At 40.9% G+C, this 21,428-nt stretch overlaps 1 protein-coding gene across 1 annotated transcript in view; it reads right to left on the minus strand.

Moving 5' to 3' along the window:
- The window catches only part of GADL1 (glutamate decarboxylase like 1), a 462,065-nt gene that overhangs the window by 350,216 nt on the left and 90,421 nt on the right, over nucleotides 1-21,428 (minus strand). The window contains exon 2 of the mRNA XM_069730021.1: nucleotides 7,789-7,961. Within this exon, the coding sequence (XP_069586122.1) occupies nucleotides 7,789-7,961 (173 nt within the window). The remainder of the gene's footprint in view (nucleotides 1-7,788; nucleotides 7,962-21,428) is intronic.

Below are 21,428 nucleotides of genomic sequence, written 5' to 3' on the forward strand. Positions count from 1 at the left end.
TACTCACAGTCATTATATGTGGGGGGCTGCCTTTTCCTTTGGGGAATTTCTCTGGGGCAAGTCAGGCCTATTTTTCTATCTTCAGGCTAGCTAGTTTCTTAGGCTGTGCCGAGTTGCCTAGGTAGTTGTTAGGCGCAATCCACAGCCGCTTTTAGTTGTGTTTAGGATAGGATCAGGTGTGCAGTCTACAGAGTTTCCACGTCTCAGAGCTCGTTCTTGTATTTTTGGGTATTTGTCAGATCACTGTGTGCGCTCTGATCGCTAAGCACACTGTGTTTCTGGATTGCCTTCATAACATCTGTCATTAGCAAACATAACAGGCAGCTATGTGCTGGCTCATAATGTATATATGAGGCTACAGTCATGACCAAAAGTATTCACACCCCTGCAATTCTGTCAGATAATACTCAGTTTCTTCCTGAAAATGATTGCAAACACAAATTCTTTGGTATTATTATCTTCATTTAATTTGTCTTAAATGAAAAAACACAAAAAGAATTGTCCTAAAGCCAAGTTGGATATAATTCCACACCAAACATAAAAAAGGGGGTGGACAAAAGTATTGACACTGTTCGAAAAATCATGTGATGCTTCTCTAATTTGTGTAATTAACAGCACCTGTAACTTACCTGTGGCACCTAACAGGTGTTGGCAATAACTAAATCACACTAGCAGCCAGTTGACATGGATTAAAGTTGACTCAACCTCTGTCCTGTGTCATAGTGTGTACCACATTGAGCATGGAGAAAAGAAAGAAGACCAGAGAACTGTCTGAGGACTTGAGAAACCAAATTGTGAGGAAGCATGAGCACTCTCAAGGCTATAAGTCCATCTACAAAGACGTGAATGTTCCTGTGTCTACCGTGCGCAGTGTCATCAAGAAGTTTAAAGCCCATGGCACTGTAGCTAACCTCCCTAGATGTGGACGGAAAAGAAAAATTGACAAGAGATTTCAACGCAAGATTGTGCGGATGGATAAAGAACCTCGACTAACATCCAAACAAGTTCAAGCTGCCCTGCAGTCCGAGGGTACAACAGTGTCAACCCGTATTATCCGTCGCCATCTGAATGAAAAGGGACTGTATGGTAGGAGACCCAGGAAGACCCCACTTCTTACCCTGAGACATAAAAAAGCCAGGCTGGAGTGTGCCAAAACATACCTGAAAAGGCCTAAAACGTTTTGAAAGAATGTTCTCTGGTCAGATGAGACAAAAGTAGAGCTTTTTGGGCAAAGGCATCAACATAGAGTTTACAGGAGAAAAAAAGAGGCATTCAAAGAAAAGAACACTGTCCCTACAGTCAAACATGGCGGAGGTTCCCTGATGTTTTGGGGTTGCTTTGCTGCCTCTGGCACTGGACTGCTTGACCGTGTGCATGGCATTATGAAGTCTGAAGACTACCAACAAATTTTGCAGCATAATGTAGGGCCCAGTGTGAGAAAGCTGGGTCTCCCTCAGAGGTCATGGGTCTTCCAGGAGGACAATGACCCAAAACACACTTCAAAAAGCACTAGAAAATGGTTTGAGAGAAAGCACTGGAGACTTCTAAGGTGGCCAGCAATGAGTCCAGACCTGAATCCCATAGAACACCTGTGGAGAGATCTAAAAATGGCAGTTTGGAGAAGGCACCCTTCAAATATCAGGGACCTGGAGCAGTTTGCCAAAGAAGAATGGTCTAAAATTCCAGCAGAGCATTGTAAGAAACTCATTGATGGTTACCGAAAGCGGTTGGTCGCAGTTATTTTGGCTAAAGGTTGTGCAACCAAGTATTAGGCTGAGGGTGCAAATACTTTTGTCTGGCCCATTTTTGGAGTTTTGTGTGAAATGATCAATGTTTTGCTTTTTGCTTCATTCTCTTTTGTGTTTTTTCATTTAAGACAAATTAAATGAAGATAATAATACCAAATAATTTGTGTTTGCAATCATTTTCAGGGAGAAACTGAGTATTATCTGACAGAATTGCAGGGGTGTGAATACTTTTGGCCATGACTGTATATGGGGGCTCAAACTGTGTAAGGCAGCTATGTGGTGGATCATACTCTATATAGGAGGCTATATGGGGGTTCATATGATATATAGGCAGCTTTGTGGGGGGCTAATACTGTAAATAGGGAGCTATATGGGGGCTCATTCTGTGTATATAGGCAGCTATGTGCAGGCTCAGACTGTATATAGGAGGCTATGTGAGGGCTCACACTGTATATGGAGGCTATGTGAGGGCTCATACTGTATATAGGAGGCTATATGGGGGCCCATACTGTATATAGGCAGCTTAGTAAGGACTCATACTGTATATAGGAGGCTATGTGAGGGCTCATACTGTATATAGGAGGCTACACCCCCTTCAACCACCTTCCAAAAAAGACAAAATAAGAAATGTTAGGCAAGTGCACATCCAAAAAGCCAGCACCTGCAGCATAGTGTTTTATTTGTGGGGCATGCCAGTTACACCATATCACTATCAATCAGCTGCTGCTTTCTAGTGCATTAAGAATTTAAATGTATTATTATAATTCAAATACAGTAGGACAAATGCAAGCTACACCGTATAACTGTCAATCACTCTGAACATGGCACTGATGTCTGACACCTCTCTTACCTCTCTCCAATGAATTTGTGTATTATTTAAACACTACCAAAATCCTTTTCCTAAGTTTACCAGCTTGACAGAATATTACTGTCTGGAGTATTTGTCCAATATTTTAGGGCTTTCTCTACCTATCTATATAGCTGAGCCGAATGATCCTTTAAGTGGCACTGTCAATCTCTCACAGTGGCACTTCAAAGGAAAAATTGTGTAATGTAATCCCACCAGCCACCATAACCACCCTCTACCCTGAGACAATGTCATAAGGAGCTCATAGGTATCCATGGCAGCCAGAGCTTGCTGAAGCCCCACGTCACTACCATCTTTGTGCTGCTATGAAGCCTGGTCTAGGCCTGGGCTTCATATTTGGTCAGTAACTTTACTTTTTACTGTGCTTAAGTGACCAAGTGATTGTAGTCTCAAGTACTCTAAAGGGATTTAAAATAATGTAAAAATTAGAAAAAAAAAAGATATTTTAAAAAGCATTAAAAGCTAAAATCATAAAAGTTTAAAGAGGACCTGTCACTGGGTAAAATAATGTATAGATTTTGCTTTTATTTTATTCCAGCTACTCCACTGAGTAATGCATTATTTTTAAATCCACCATTTGGCTTTTTAGATATGAGCCCTGTAGTTTAGTGCTATTTGCATGATCTTTTTTTAGGGAGATGACTGACAGGATTTTCCTAGGGCATTTCTTCAGACTGCCCTGCTTTATTACCCTGTAAGCAATGCACTGTTGGTAAGGACCATAAAAATTAGCATTAAAAATGGCTATATCTTAGAAACCATATGGTGGATTTAAAAAAATCTAACAAAAAATGTAGTAGTCAGGGGAGAAGTTGGGATAAAATAAAAGCAAAAACTGACCACTTTTTCCCTAGTGAAAGGACTTCTTTAAATCACGACTCTTCCTCGTTTTAAAAATAAAGTTGTTTGTAGAATTAAATTAGAAATTATTTAACCCTTATGTTAAACACCAAAAGGAAACAATCTGTCATGAACAGTAATGCAAACATTGCACTACTGCTTAGTGAGAAAAAAAATTAACCCCTTTCTGCCAGCTGACGGAATAGTACGTAAGCTGGCTGATCCCCTGCTTTGAGGTGGGCTCCGGCGGTGAGCCCACCTCAAAGCCGCGACATGTCAGCTGTTTTGTACAGCTGACATGTGCATGCAATGAGCGCGAGCAGAATCGCGATCCGCCCACGCCCATTAACTAGTTAAATGCCGCCGTCAAGCGCTCGCACTGCTGACCCCATCACAGGATCGGGGGTCAGCAGTGCATTGCCATAACAACCAGAGGTCTCCTTGAGACCTCTATGGTTGTTGATGGCCAATTGCTTTGAGTGCCACCCTGTGGTCGGCGTTCAAAGCAACCCTGCATTTCTGCTACATAGAGGTGATCTGTGCATCACCTCTATGTAGCAGAGGCGATCGAGTTGTGCCTGCTTCTAGCCTCCTATGGAGGCTATTGAAGCATGCCAAAATTAAAAAAAAGTGATTAAAAATATAAAAAAATAAAAAAATACATAAAAGTTCAAATCACCCCCCTTTTCGCCCCAATCAAAATAAAACAATTAAAAAAAATCAAACATACACATATTTGGTATCGCCGCGTTCAGAATCGCCCGATCTATCAATAAAAATAAAGGATTAACCTGACCACTAAATGGCGTAGAGAGAAAAAAAATCAAAACACCAAAATTATGTTTTTTTGGTCTCCGTGACATTGCATTAAAATGCAATAACGGGCGATCAAAAGAACGTATCTACACCAAAATGGTATCATTAAAAACACCAGCTAGGCATGCAAAAAATAAGCCCTCACCTGACCCCAGATCACGAAAATTGGAGACGCTAAGGGTATCGGAAAATCGCGCAATTTTTTTTTTTTAAGCAAACTTTGGAATTTTTTTTCACCACTTAGATAAAAAAAATAACCTAGACATGTTAGGTGTCTATGAACTCGTAATGACCTGGAGAATCATAATGGCAGTATAGTTTTAGCATTTGGTGAACCTAACAAAAAAGACAAACAAAAAACAAGTGTGAGATTGCACTTTTTTTGCAATTTCATCACACTTGGAATTTTTTTCCCGTTTTCTGTTACATGGCATGGTAAAACCAATGATATCATTCAAAAGTACATCTCGTCCCACAAAAAATAAGCCCTCACATGGTCATTTTGATGGAAAAATAAAAAAGTTATGGCTCTGGGAAGGAGGGGAGCAAAAGACAAAAATGAAAAAGCGGAAAAAGCTCCGGGGGTGAAGGGGTTTAAATCAATTTTTTTCCCATTTCAGCTCCCTTGAATTTTTTCCTTTTTTCATTACATAATGGGATAAAATTAATGATGCAGTTCAAAACGTCAACTTGTCCTACACAAAATAAACTCTTTGAGAGTAGTTCTGAAAATAGCCAAGCTCAACTAGATGTGTAATTTGTTAATTATGAAACTATGAAAAAATATACAAATATAATTGTGCACATCATTAGGAATACAAGACGTCCCATATAATGAAAGACTCATTTGATCAATATTTTTCTTGCTCCTTTGGAAGCTTGTGCCAAATTAGATACAATATTCTCCCTTACCATGGATTTTTTTAAACATTTAATATGGCTCATTTAGCAAACAGAATGGCAAAAATATGTGTGAGTTATCTATCCTTCTGCCGTTTTACACAAAACCATTAAGCAAGCTAGTAAACTGTAAAAGCTTGCCTGGAGCAAGCCAAAGAGCATAGCAAGAAAATCACTATGTGCGAATGGAAAGAAATTGATGATGATTAAACAAGATTGTTATATATAAACTGCAAAAAAAACTTGCTTTGTTGTGTCTACTTAGTGGGTGTAAATGAAGTATTGTCAGAATTAATCATCAATTGATTTTATAGGGGTTCTAAAAATGGCAGCTGCATCATAATTATGTGGCTGGTAGGCATACTTCTTTGTCAAGGTAATAGGTAAAAAGGTTGTAAGCTTCACTCCTTCGCCTGAAATTCCAAATAGTAGGTATCTCTTAATAGGATAGTGACAACTTATATAACAGTTACACATGATATAGATATTCGCCCTAAATTATTTATATAAAGGCCATGTGTAACGGTAATCGGACTACTATGACCTATCATCACATATTGTATAAACAAACACTGTACACAAAAGGTCAATATAAATTTAGAAAAATTACAAAACTTTATTATTAAAATACAATAAACAACTGGTTAAGGAGAAACAGAAATATACAGAAATGTTGCACAAAACATAAGTGCTGTGGAACAGGACGTGCCAAGAAACTGGACATGTGGCAATGAGGCCATGTATTATAAGACCCTAACTTGATCACATAATAGCACAATATATATTCACCATATCATACTAAGGGTAGATCTAATCCATATCTATCTACCACTATGCCACAATTTACCACTGTTAAATCTTACTCTTTCTCCATATTCTATGTACCATAAGGCGATATACAATAAATTCAATCAAACAGCGGTTATTACCAGCAATGTGGGGCACAGTCGACAGACCAGGAGGATGCGTGTCCGCCCCAACGACTTGCCCAATACAATCCCAGCAGTGAAACGTGGTGGTGGCAGCATCATGCTATGGGGGTGTTTTTCAGCTGCAGGGACAGGATGATTGGTTGCAATTGAAGGAAACATGAATGTGGCCAAGTACAGAGATATCCTGGATGAAAACCTGTTCCACAGTGCTTTGGATCTCAGACTTGACTGAAGGTTCACCTTCCAACAAAACAATGACTCTAAGCACACAGCTAAAATAGCAATGGAGTGGCTTCAGAACAATTCTGTGACCATTCTTGACTGGCCCAGCCAGAGCCCTGACCTAAAACCAATTGAGCATCTCTGGAGAGACCTGAAAATGGCTGTCCACCAACGTTCACCATCCAACCTGACGGAACTGGAGAGGATCTTCAAGGAAGAAAGGCAGAGGATCCCCGAATCCAGGTGTGAAAAACTTGTTGCATCATTCCCAAGAAGACTCATGGCTGTACTAGCTCAAATAGGTGCTTCTACTCAATACTGAGCAAAGGGTCTGAATACTTATGTCCATGTAATAGTTCAGTTTTTCCTTTTTAACAAATTTGCAAAAATGTCTACATTTCTGTTTTTTTCAGTTAAGATGGGGTGCAGAGTGTGCATTAATGTTAAAAAAATAAACTTTTTTTGAATTTAACAAATGGCTACAATGAAACAAAGAGTAAAAATGTTTAAGGGGTCTGAATACTTTCCGTACCCACTGTAAATCAGTATCAATGTCCCAAATGAGCAATTTCTGTAAAGATTCCTTTAAACACTTTTTTCTTGCACAGTTGTAGCCTCCATCTGTGCTGCAGGAAATTGCAACACAGCCATATTCACATGGTGCCATTAAGTAATTGGCAGCATTACTGTTTAAGGAAAAGTAAAAAGGGGCTTTTGTCCATTCCTAAGATCATGAATGAATGGCATATTGTAGCAATATGTACTAATGATTCTTATAAAGGATATACTATTTAAAACTATTGTGTGTTAGATATGATCATTGTTTAATATACATAATAGTATAGGGGTAAGGGATGCAGCCTGCATATTGTCTCCAGTGCCTGCATTTAGGTCTATTTTACCAAATATACGGCCATTCAACCAACATGTATGCACCTTATTACTTTGGCTTATGAATTTTAATTTGGACCCAACATTTTGCATTATCAATTTAGCTTTAACTATAACTTTACCCTATACACATCACAGTGGTCAGTGACTATAGCTATATGTGACTTATATGCTTGGTAACCACCATGAATTATATTTTATATTTGGAAACAGCTTTATATTTGCAATAATTACTATATCACTTACTTTATTATATCCAAGGATCTGTAAACTATAAGATCAACTGGACGCTATTGTATCTAAGCCTTGACTTTTTTTTTTATTGGGAAGGTGTCCTCTTCTGTCATGAGACACCGCATTTTACTTTAAGTCTATTTTATCTATTAAAAAAATGTTTTGCAAATAATTATTTTCACACTTCTTGTCTCTAGACTTGATTCTGGGGTCAGTGTCTAGCTTTGGTCATTGTTTAGCTCAATTTTGCTAACTGGTCAAATTTTATACATTATTGGATATTATCTCGACATAACTCTCAACGCTACATTAAAGTTAGTAGGAATCATAATTTTACCTTTTCAGTGACATCATTTGCCTTGTATACAACCTCATTCATCAATATCCTAAAAACGTCTTCCACAAATTTTTCTCCAGAAACACAGTCAATTATTGGTCCATTGAGTACCACACCTTCCACCAGTACCGCATTCTTTTTCATTCCCTTTGTCTCCTGCGAGCTTGAATCAGCTAAAAAACAAAATGATTTCAATTAGAAATAAAACTCCGGCAGAAAATTGTATTCGGTGCAAATAAAAGAAAGTAGGAGTAACATTTTATCTGCAAGGTAATAGCATACTTATGCTTTTTAATGCTCAGTGGGGGGCACTATCTTGTCTAATGCATGACAGTTCAATGGGAAATGTATTGCCTTAATCTTTGGAAATAAATGCAGACAAAAATAAAAGATCATATACATATACAGCATCATGAGAGTAGTTAGAATAACAACACGAATGTTATCTCAAGACAATTTTATATTTGATTTATGTAACTCATTTTAAAAAGATTTTGTCTTTGAATAAATGGATACTTCAAATAAAATAGTTTATTTCATAGTCAAGGAATTTGTTAAGATTTTGCACTCTTTTTCTATACTAACAAAGAAATTTGAAAGTGTACCACACAACAGCCTTGTACTGAAGCTCCAGAAGCTGGGGACCAAGCCGCACTGTGCAATGGTCATACAGACAGGTCCCCGGTGGCTTTTAAACACCCGCTGACAGTGACTGGCAATTCTTTCCCTATTTGCACATATGGGCAGAGACTTGCTAGTCATTGCCTATAGTTGGGAAGATGCTGCTAAAGATTCATCTGTACGACCAGTGCACAGTGCGGCTCGGTCCCAGGCAGCTATTAAAAGTATGTTTTTAGAGATAAACATTCACGACTGTGATTGACCAGCCAGTGGGTGATACATGCTGCTCACTATTTTGGATCTTCTCCCCATGTTTGCATGAGTTTCCTCTGGTTACTTCAGTTTCCTACTACACTCTAAAGTGTGGAGAATCTAGATTGTGAGCTCCAATGGGGACAGTGTCAATAATGTCTGTAAAGCTCTGTGGTGCTATAAATAAGTGACTAAAATAAATGAATTAATTATGCAATCTATATGTTACAGATATACTAATTATCAACAGGACTCATGTTAGAGACCGTGAGACAACAAACCTTCATGTAGCACAGATAGAAAGTCATCCTCTATTCGCTAATTACTGGTCGGTTCAACCTTTGTGACACCCAGCGACCTTGGGAATGGTGCTCTGGAAACTGGGAAACAAGCTCTACATAGGGCATTTTGAATGAAGCAAAGATGCCCCTGCTCCATGACTTTCACTCCATTCATGGTCAATGGGACTGCCAAAATGCTCAGTTATTTCTGGAAATTTCATAGACTATAAATGGAGTGATTTCAAGCATGAACACCTTTGCTCCTGTAATACTGCTGCGGTGCTGTATAGTGCATCCTATCCCATGGGGTGCTGGAGAGGGAAGATAGGCAGCACTCATGGCGTAACACTTCAGTGCTGCAGCACAAGCGCCACTAGGTGGCAAGAGAGAAATCAGACAAGCCGGGTCAGGAACAGACAGGAAACGCAGTACCAGGGGAAACAGTAAAACACTTGGTCAGATACAAGCCAAGGAAGTCGGAGCCAGTAGGGAGCTGACATGCAAGAGATGTAAGACAGAGAAACAGGTTAGAGGACAAGCTGGGTCAGATACCAAGGTCACAGCATGGGGGACACACAGCAAAATGGCCATAGAAGCAGGAATGGGAAGGCAGGGGAACTGAGTAAATGGCAGAGGACAAATCAGGGTGTAACGGGGTCAGTCAAACAAATCGGGGGCAAGAACTATAGCTGACACTGCCTGCAGGCAGCTGTGAACTGAAATAGCAAAACAGATCCAAAAAAGAAGCCAAGAAGGTTAACCCCAACATGACCAGACCGGGGAGAGAATAGCAAGAAACAAACTCTGGCCTGGATCATGACAGTGCAAATGAAGGTAGAGGCTATACGGAGCCCAATTACTGGGTTTCAGAGCTTGTTTTCAGGATCATTGCGGGTTCGCTCAGACCTTCAGAAATGTACAAGATATCCTCTATTTTGCTGATAGGTATTATCTTACTAATTTAAACATAACCTTTTAATAGGGTTGTCACATAAAGAACATGTGTTACCTAATCACAGGATATGTAACAAATGTATGATTACTGAGAATCTGGCTGTCGAGAACCCCTCTGAGAATGGGGGCCTAAAGTCCTATTAGTGAAAGGAATGGTGGATTAGTGATATTTGTTGTTTATGGTATAAACCCTTTTAACTAACACTTTTAGGTTATGCTGTGCTAAGGGTCACTTTAAGATTTGGTACTTCATGACATATAATGCTTTAAAGATTTATTCTTATGATGATAAATTGCTTAAATTGCCGTGAAATTGTAAAATGTATTATTTACTTATTAAAAATTCTCAAAATATGAGGAATTATTAATTGTATTGTTTACTACATGCTGCCTATGTTACCAGCCACGACTACAGTGTATTAGCTGTGGCTCTCTCAGGAAAGAAACACAATGCTTACAAGTGCTTTTCTATTGAGCAATGAAGCTTTGTTCTCAAGTTGGCCAGATCACTGGATCCAGCCATCTGCAGTGAACTTGTACTCATCATCTGCTGCAGAGATAAAACTGATTGCAACATCTGTGATTAAAACAGTTGAGACAGGCGGCTCAATGATGCCACTGGACTAAATTGTCAATCAATCAATAGTGCATTCACTTCCGGCTAGTAGGAAACTAGATGTCTGGGAAGGAGTGTTCTTCTGAAGATCAGTGATGACAATAAACCTTAAAGTGTTCAGTAGATAATTGCTACATTCATATTCATGTTATATACACTACATTAACCTTCGTCAGGTTGCATAATTTTACAATGTTAACAGGCTGCAGAGGTACAATTGAACCTTCATATATATTTTATTGAAATTTGGCCAGTATATTCTGGACCAAAACTGCAGAGATGTCACGAAATTCCAGCCCTCTACGGCTTTTCAAAAAAAAAAGTTATTGCAATTTTAAAACGGAATATTACAATTGTACCTACTCAGCCGGACGAAGGTTAAAGTGGAATGAAAGTAGAAACTATGTTGATCAACAACAGGGATAGATTACTCACGATGTACCCAAGGCAAATTTTAGGACTACATGGATTTCACATGTAGACACAAATTGGTGTTATGGACCTGGTGGTTAGGAGCACCCGAAAAGACCTGATGGTTAAACTAACAAAGGACAAGCTCTGGGAAGTGGGAGCTCTGCTGACCGCAACCCCTAATCCTATAACACACACTAGAAATAGCCGTGGAGCGTTCCTGACTCTCCCTAGACGCCTCTTCACAGCCTAAGAACTAACTAGCCCTAGAGATAGAAAATAAAGCCTACCTCGCCTCAGAGAAATTCCCCAAAGGTAAAGGAAGTCCCCCACATATATTGACTGTGAGTTAAGATGAAAGTCACAAATACAGAAATGAAACAGGTTTCAGCAAAGGGAGGCCAGACTTACTAAACAGACTGAGGATAGGAAAGGAATCTTTGTGGTCAGCACAAAAAACTACAAAAAGACCACGCAGAGTGTGCAAAAAGACCTCCGCACCGACTCACGGTGCGGAGGTGCCACTCTGCATCCCAGAACTTCCAGCTAGCAAGGCAAAATCATGATAGCAAGATGGACAAGAAAAACAATGAACAAATAATAAATTAGCAGGGACTTAGCTTCTGCTGGAGTAGACAGGTCACCAGAAAGATCCAAGACCGAACTGAACCAGTACAAGAACATTGACAGCTGGAATAGAGTAACGATCTGAGTGGAGTTAAATAGAGCAGCCAGCCAAAGAATAAACTAAATCACCTGTGGAAGGAACCTCAGAAGCAGCAGCTCCACTCACAGCCACCAGAGGGAGTCCATGGACAGAACTCGCCGAAGTACCATTCATGACCACAGAAGGGAGTTCGATAACAGAATTCACAACAGTACCCCCCCTTGAGGAGGGGTCACCGAACCCTCACCAGAGCCCCCAGGTTGATTAGGATGAGCCAAATGAAAGGCACAAACTAGATCGGCAGCATGAACATCAGAGGCAAAAACCCAGGAATTATCTTCCTGACCATAACCCTTCCACTTGACCAGGTACTGGAGTTTCCGTCTCGAAATACGAGAATCCAAAATCTTCTCCACCACATACTCCAACTCCCCCTCGACCAACACCGAGGCAGGAGGATCAACGGAGGGAACCATAGGCACCACGTATCTCCGCAACAACGACCTATGGAACACATTATGGATGGCAAAAGAAGCTGGAAGGGCCAAACGAAATGACACAGGATTGAGAACTTCAGAAATCTTATACGGACCAATGAAATGACGCTTAAACTTAGGGGAGGAAACCTTCATAGGAACATAACGAGACGACAACCAAACCAAATCCCCAACACGAAGTCGGGGACCAACACAGCGCCGGCGGTTAGCGAAACGTTGAGCCTTCTCCTGGGACAATGTCAAATTGTCCACCACATGAGTCCAAATCTGCTGCAACCTATCCACCACAGTATCCACACCAGGACAGTCCGAAGGCTCAACCTGCCCTGAAGAGAAACGAGGATGAAAACCAGAATTACAGAAAAACGGCAAAACCAAAGTAGCCGAGCTGGCCCGATTATTAAGGGCGAACTCGGCCAAAGGCAAGAAGGACACCCAATCATCCTGATCAGCAGAAACAAAGCATCTCAGATATGTTTCCAAAGTCTGATTAGTTTGTTCGGCTTGGCCATTTGTCTGAGGATGGAAAGTCGAAGAAAAAGACAAATCAATGCCCATCTTAGCACAAAAGGACCGCCAAAACCTCGAAACAAACTGGGAACCTCTGTCCGAGACGATGTTCTCCGCAATGCCATGCAAACGAACCACATGCTGGAAAAATAATGGCACCAAATCAGAGGAAGAAGGCAACTTAGACAAGGGTACCAAATGGACCATCTTAGAGAAGCGATCACAAACCACCCAAATGACCGACATCCTCTGAGAGACAGGGAGATCTGAAATAAAATCCATGGAAATATGCATCCAGGGCCTCTTCGGGACTGGCAAGGGCAAAAGCAACCCACTGGCACAAGAACAGCAGGGCTTAGCCCGAGCACAAGTCATACATAGTAACATAGTAACATAGTTAGTAAGGCCGAAAAAAGACATTTGTCCATCCAGTTCAGCCTATATTCCATCATAATAAATACCCAGATCTACGTCCTTCTACAGAACCTAATAATTGTATGATACAATATTGTTCTGCTCCAGGAAGACATCCAGGCCTCTCTTGAACCCCTCGACTGAGTTCGCCATCACCACCTCCTCAGGCAAGCAATTCCAGATTCTCACTGCCCTAACAGTAAAGAATCCTCTTCTATGTTGGTGGAAAAACCTTCTCTCCTCCAGACGCAAAGAATGCCCCCTTGTGCCCGTCACCTTCCTTGGTATAAACAGATCCTCAGCGAGATATTTGTATTGTCCCCTTATATACTTATACATGGTTATTAGATCGCCCCTCAGTCGTCTTTTTTCTAGACTAAATAATCCTAATTTCGCTAATCTATCTGGGTATTGTAGCTCTCCCATCCCCTTTATTAATTTTGTTGCCCTCCTTTGTACTCTCTCTAGTTCCATTATATCCTTCCTGAGCACCGGTGCCCAAAACTGGACACAGTACTCCATGTGCGGTCTAACTAGGGATTTGTACAGAGGCAGTATAATGCTCTCATCATGTGTATCCAGACCTCTTTTAATGCACCCCATGATCCTGTTTGCCTTGGCAGCTGCTGCCTGGCACTGGCTGCTCCAGGTAAGTTTATCATTAACTAGGATCCCCAAGTCCTTCTCCCTGTCAGATTTACCCAGTGGTTTCCCGTTCAGTGTGTAATGGTGATATTGATTCCCTCTTCCCATGTGTATAACCTTACATTTATCATTGTTAAACCTCATCTGCCACCTTTCAGCCCAAGTTTCCAACTTATCCAGATCCATCTGTAGCAGAATACTATCTTCTCTTGTATTAACTGCTTTACATAGTTTTGTATCATCTGCAAATATCGATATTTTACTGTGTAAACCTTCTACCAGATCATTAATGAATATGTTGAAGAGAACAGGTCCCAATACTGACCCCTGCGGTACCCCACTGGTCACAGCGACCCAGTTAGAGACTATACCATTTATAACCACCCTCTGCTTTCTATCACTAAGCCAGTTACTAACCCATTTACACACATTTTCCCCCAGACCAAGCATTCTCATTTTGTGTACCAACCTCTTGTGCGGCACGGTATCAAACGCTTTGGAAAAATCGAGATATACCACGTCCAATGACTCACCGTGGTCCAGTCTATAGCTTACTTCTTCATAAAAACTGATTAGATTGGTTTGACAGGAGCGATTTCTCATAAACCCATGCTGATATGGAGTTAAACAGTTATTCTCATTGAGATAATCCAGAATAACATCCCTCAGAAACCCTTCAAATATTTTACCAACAATAGAGGTTAGACTTACTGGCCTATAATTTCCAGGTTCACTTTTAGAGCCCTTTTTGAATATTGGCACCACATTTGCTATGCGCCAGTCCTGCGGAACAGACCCTGTCGCTATAGAGTCACTAAAAATAAGAAATAATGGTTTATCTATTACATTACTTAGTTCTCTTAGTACTCGTGGGTGTATGCCATCCGGACCCGGAGATTTATCTATTTTAATCTTATTTAGCCGGTTTCGCACCTCTTCTTGGGTTAGATTGGTGACCCTTAATATAGGGTTTTCATTGTTTCTTGGGATTTCACCTAGCATTTCATTTTCCACCGTGAATACCGTGGAGAAGAAGGTGTTTAATATGTTAGCTTTTTCCTCGTCATCTACAGCCATTCTTTCCTCACTATTTTTTAAGGGGCCTACATTTTCAGTTTTTATTCTTTTACTATTGATATAGTTGAAGAACAGTTTGGGATTAGTTTTACTCTCCTTAGCAATGTGCTTCTCTGTTTCCTTTTTGGCAGCTTTAATTAGTTTTTTAGATAAAGTATTTTTCTCCCTATAGTTTTTTAGAGCTTCAATGGTGCCATCCTGCTTTAGTAGTGCAAATGCTTTCTTTTTACTGTTAATTGCCTGTCTTACTTCTTTGTTTAGCCACATTGGGTTTTTCCTATTTCTAGTCCTTTTATTCCCACAAGGTATAAACCGCTTACACTGCCTATTTAGGATGTTCTTAAACATTTCCCATTTATTATCTGTATTCTCATTTCTGAGGATATTGTCCCAGTCTACCAGATTAAGGGCATCTCTAAGCTGTTCAAACTTTGCCTTCTTAAAGTTCAGTGTTTTTGTGACTCCCTGACAAGTCCCCCTAGTGAAAGACAGGTGAAACTGTACAATATTGTGGTCGCTATTTCCTAGATGCCCGACCACCTGCAGATTTGTTATTCTGTCAGGTCTATTAGATAGTATTAGGTCTAAAAGTGCTGCTCCTCTGGTTGGATTCTGCACCAATTGTGAAAGATAATTTTTCTTGGTTATTAGCAGAAACCTGTTGCCTTTATGGGTTTCACAGGTTTCTGTTTCCCAGTTAATTTCCCAGTTAAGTCCCACAGTACTGCACAAAAGAATGCACATCCCGTGACAAAGAAGGCCACCAAAAGGATCTAGCCACCAAATCTCTGGTACCAAAGATTCCAGGATGACCAGCCAACACCGAACAATGAAACTCAGAGATAACTCTACTAGTCCATCTATCAGGGACAAACAGTTTCTCCGCTGGACAACGGTCAGGTCTATCATCCTGAAACTTCTGCAGCACCCGCCGCAAATCAGGGGAGATGGCAGAGAAAATTACCCCCTCTTTGAGAATACCCGCCGGCTCAGGAACACCCGGAGAGTCAGGCACAAGACTCCTTGACAGGGCATCAGCCTTCACATTCTTAGAGCCTGGAAGGTATGAAACCACAAAATCAAAACGGGAGAAAAACAGCGACCATCGAGCCTGTCTAGGATTCAACCGTTTGGCAGACTCGAGATAAGTCAAATTCTTGTGATCCGACAAAACCACCACGCGATGCTTGGCTCCTTCAAGCCAATGTCGCCACTCCTCGAATGCCCACTTCATGGCCAACAACTCTCGATTGCCCAACATCATAATTGCGCTCAGCAGGCGAGAACTTTCTAGAAAAGAAGGCACATGGTTTCATCACCGAGCCATCAGAACTTCTTTGCGACAAAACAGCCCCTGCTCCAATCTCAGAAGCATCAACCTCGACCTGAAATGGGAGCAAAACATCTGGCTGACACAACACAGGGGCAGAAGAAAAACGACGCTTCAACTCCTGAAAAGCCTCTACAGCCGCAGAGAACCAATTGACCACATCAGCACCTTTCTTGGTTAAATCAGTCAATGGTTTAGCAACACTAGAAAAATTAGCGATGAAGCAACGGTAAAAATTAGCAAAGCCCAGGAACTTCTGCAGGCTCTTCACAGATGTCGGCTGAGTCCAATCATAAATGGCCTGAACTTTAACAGGGTCCATCTCGATAGTAGAAGGGGAAAAAATGAAACCCAAAAATGAAACATTCTGAACTCCAAAGAGACACTTTGACCCCTTCACAAACAAGGGATTCGCACTTAGGACCTGGAACACCATTCTGACCTGCTTTACATGAGTCTCCCAATCATCCGAAAAGACCAAAATATCATCCAAATATACAATCAAGAATCTATCCAGGTACTCTCGGAAGATGTCATGCATAAAGGACTGAAATACAGATGGAGCATTAGAAAGCCCGAATGGCATAACCAGGTACTCAAAATGGCCCTCGGGCGTATTAAATGCTGTTTTCCATTCATCGCCCTGTTTAATACGCACAAGATTATACGCCCCTCGAAGATCTATCTTCGTGAACCAACTAGCCCCCTTAATCCGAGCAAACAAATCAGACAGCAGCGGCAAAGGGTACTGAAATTTGACAGTGATCTTATTAAGAAGGCGGTAATCAATACAAGGTCTCAAAGAACCATCCTTCTTGGCCACAAAAAAGAACCCTGCTCCCAACGGTGATGACGACGGGCGAATATGACCTTTCTCCAAGGATTCCTTTATATAACTCCGCATAGCGGCGTGCTCTGGCACAGATAAATTGAACAGTTGGCCCTTAGGAAACTTACTACCAGGAATCAAATTAATAGCACAATCGCAATTCCTATGGGGAGGTAGGGCACTGGATTTGGGCTCATCAAATACATCCCGGTAATCCGACAAAAATTCAGGGACTTCAGAAGGAGTGGAAGGCGAAATAGACAACAATGGAACATCACCATGTACCCCTTGACAACCCCAGCTGGACACAGACATAGATTTCCAATCCAAAACTGGATTATGGACCTCTAGCCATGGCAACCCCAAAACGACCACATCATGCAGATTATGCAACACCAAAAAGCGAATATCCTCCTGATGTGCAGGAGCCATGCACATGGTCAATTGAGTCCAGTACTGAGGCTTATTCTTGGCCAAAGGCGTAGCATCAATTCCTCTCAATGGAATAGGATACTGCAAGGGCTCCAAGAAAAAACCACAGCGCCTGGCAAACTCCAAGTCCATCAAATTCAGGGCAGCGCCTGAATCCACAAATGCCATAACAGAATAGTACGACAAAGAGCAAATCAGAGTAACGGACAAAATAAATTTAGACTGTACCGTACCAATGGTGGCAGACCTAGCGAACCGCTTAGTGCGCTTAGGACAATTGGAGATAGCATGAGTGGAATCACCACTGTAAAAACACAGCCCATTCTGATGTCTGTGTTCTTTCCATTCAGCTCTGGTCAAAGTCCTATCACATTGCATAGGCTCAGGCCTATGCTCAGAGAATACCACCAATTGGTGCACAGCTTTGCGCTCCCGCAAGCGCCGATCGATCTGAATGGCCAAGGAAATAGACTCATTCAGACCAGCAGGCGTGGGAAATCCCACCATGACATCCTTAAAGGGACTCTGTCACCTGAATTTGGCGGGACTGGTTTTGGGTCATATGGGCGGAGTTTTCGGGTGTTTGATTCACCCTTTCCTTACCCGCTGGCTGCATGCTGGCTGCAATATTGGATTGAAGTTCATTCTCTGTCCTCCGTAGTACACGCCTGCGCAAGGCAAGATTGCTACAAAAAGACCACGCAGAGTGTGCAAAAAGACCTCCGCACCGACTCACGGTGCGGAGGTGCCATTCTGCATCCCAGAGCTTCCAGCTAGCAAGGCAAAATCATGATAGCAAGCTGGACAAGAAAACAATGAACAAATAATAAACTAGCAGGGACTTAGCTTCTGCTGGAGTAGACAGGTCACCAGAAAGATCCAAGACCGAACTGAACCAGTACAAGAACATTGACAGCTGGCATAGAGTAATGATCTGAGTGGAGTTAAATAGAGCAGCCAGCCAAAGAATAAACTAAATCACCTGTGGAAGGAACCTCAGAAGCAGCAGCTCCACTCACAGCCACCAGAGGGAGTCCATGGACAGAACTCGCCGAAGTACCATTCATGACCACAGGAGGGAGTTCGATAACAGAATTCACAACAAATTGGCCCCAATTCATCAAAGTCTTTAGATTCATTGTAAACTGTTTGCATAACTCAGGGTCACACAAACATTTTGTGAGTTTTGGTCTTTTTGCCCAGCTACCCCAAAATGGTTGCAGCTGGAGAAGAATGGGCTGGAACAGGAGCATGAACTTGTCTAGTTCATGATGTGCTAAGAGTTATATAATGCCTAAAATTTTTCTCCGGCCTCTGACTAATGTAATATTTCTGGAGCAGTGCACGGAAGAACACATCTCTTTTCAGAAGTGCTATATTCACTTAGAGGAATTTTCCTTTTAATGAATCAGGAGAGTCTGACTCCAATACGCCCTGTAGCTTATTGGCAATTGGCAGCGCTCACAAAGGCACACATTTTCTTGTCCAAACAGGCAGGTTTATTAACCCCTTTGCCCTGAAGCCTGTATTCACCTTTCTGACCAGGCCAATTTTTACAATTCTGACCACTATCACTTTATGAGGTCATAACTCCAGAACGCTTCAATGGATCCCACTATTTTCTAGTGACATATTGTACTTCATGATAGTGGTAAAATTTATTTGATACGACTTGCGTTTATTTGTGAAAAAAATGTAAAGTTGATGAAAATTTAGCAATTTTCTTTGAATAGTTATGCTCTTAACCTCTTATGGACCAAGCCACTTTGGTTAATCACCAGGCCTTAATTTTGAAATCTGACCACTGACAGTTTATGTGGTTATTACTCTGAAATACTTCAACGGATCCCGGTGATTCTACTGTTTTTTCGTGACATATTGTACTTTATGATAGTGGTAAAATTTCTTCGATATGACTTGCATTTATTTGTGAAAAAAATGTAAATTTGGCAAAAATTTTGAAAATTTCACAATTTTCAAACTTTTAATATTTATGCCCCTAAATCAAAGCATTATGTCACACAAAATAGTTAATAAATAACATTTCCCACATATCTACTTTAAATCAGCATAATTTTTGAAACAACCTTTTTTTTGTTAGGAAGTTGCAAGGCTTAAATTTTTCCAACAAAATTTACTAAACCATTTTTTTATAGGGACCACCTCACATTTGAAGTGACTTTGAGGGCTACATGACAGAAAATACCCAAAAGTGACAACATTCTAAAAATTGCAACCCTCAAGGTGCTAAATATCACATTCAATACGTTTATTAACCCTTCAGATGCTTCATAAAAACAAGCATTGTGGACGGAAAAAAATGAACATTTAACTTTTTTCATAAAAATATTAATTTGGACACAATTTTTTTTATTTTCTCAAGGGTATCAGGAGAAAATGAACCAAAATATTTGTTGTGCAATTTCTCCTACATATGCCGATACCCCATGTGTGGAGGAAGACCACTCTTGCACGGCGTGGCTCATAAGAGAAGGAGTGCCATTTGAGGTTTTGAATGTAAAATTGGCTGGAATCGAGAGAGGATACCATGCCATGTTTGGAGAGCACCCGATGCCTAAACAGTGGAAACACCCCACAAGTGACACTATTTTGGAAACTAGACCCCCTCAAGGGACTTCTATAGATGTTTTCTGAGCACCTTGAACCCCCAGGTGCTTCATATAAGTTTATAACATAGAGCGGTGAAAATTAAAATAATATTTTTTCCACAACAATCATCTTTTAGCACTAAATTTTTTATTTTATCAAGGGTAACAGGAGAAAATGGACCCCAAAAATTTGTTGTGCAATTTCTCCTAAGTTTGCCAGTACCCAATGTGTGGGTGAAAACTACTTTTGAAGAACAGTGCAAAGCTCAAAAAGGAAAACGCGCCATATTATAGTGCAGATTTTACTATTATAGCTTGAGGGTGCCATGAACCAATGGGAGAGCCCCTGAGGTGCCAGACCAGCAGGTCTCCTCATAAGTGACCCCATTTTACAAAATACACCTCTTGATGAATTAATCTGGGGGTGCAATGATAATTTTGACACCATATTTGGGTCACAGAATTTTGTACCATTGGGCAGTGAAGAAAAATAATTACATTTTTACCTCAAAAATTTTGTTTTAGCTCCAGATTTTATATTTTCACACAAGAAGTGGGTAAAATTGGCACCAGAATTTGTCCCACAATTTCTGCGGAATATAGAAATACTCCATTTGTGGCTGTACAGTACTGCTTAGCCATACGGAGAGTCTCGGTAAGAATGGAGTGCTATTTGCCTCCTGGCGCATATATTTTCCTAGAATAGTTTGCAGACTCCATATACAAAGCCCCTAATTGCTAGAAGAGCAGAATTTCCTTTCAAATGATCCCATTTTGGAAATTATACCCCAGCCAAATGTGAACACCAAAGGTGGTTTATGCACACTGGGGTTCAGAAGGGAGTGGGCATTTGGATTTGGGAGCGCAGAATTCGCTGAATTTCTTTTTTGGGGCAATGAGCCATTTTGCTTTTCCAGAGCCTTTGTGCTACCAGTGACGTGGAAACCTCCTATATTTTCATTAACAGATGACAGACCTGAGAGAGGACTTGCTTTTTGTGGATTGAGTTGAAGCTTTTATTGGATACATTCTTCATAGCATTTGAGATAACATTTATCTGGTGCTCTACGCTGAGCACTTACTTCGGGGTTTCCATCTAAATCTCTGAGTGATGTGACAGATGAAACCCCCGAGGGATCCTATCACTATAATGAGGCAGCAGAGTTACTCTGGACGCTGTCTGGCCTCTACTCAGCATTGCCCTTCCTTTCAGAGGTGCACAAAACTATGGTGGACTGCGATTTTATGCATGCCTAAAAAGATAGACACCACCAGATCACAGGCCTTTTGGCGTTCACAGTGCCTCCATCAGCCTCATTACAGGGAATCTTCCACCTGCCATTCTGTCTTAATCACGTATTTCAGAGATGTGCATGGAAACCCTGGTGTTAGCCCTCAGTGTAGGGCACAGGATAAATGTGCGCCAAGACTTACTGCAATCTTTGGGAGGCAGAATGAACAAATCCACAGCACGTGAAGAATTGGTTTTATTTAT

This window comes from Ranitomeya imitator, chromosome 6 (genome assembly GCF_032444005.1).
Source record: "Ranitomeya imitator isolate aRanImi1 chromosome 6, aRanImi1.pri, whole genome shotgun sequence".
In the NCBI taxonomy this organism is placed as follows: domain Eukaryota; kingdom Metazoa; phylum Chordata; class Amphibia; order Anura; family Dendrobatidae; genus Ranitomeya; species Ranitomeya imitator.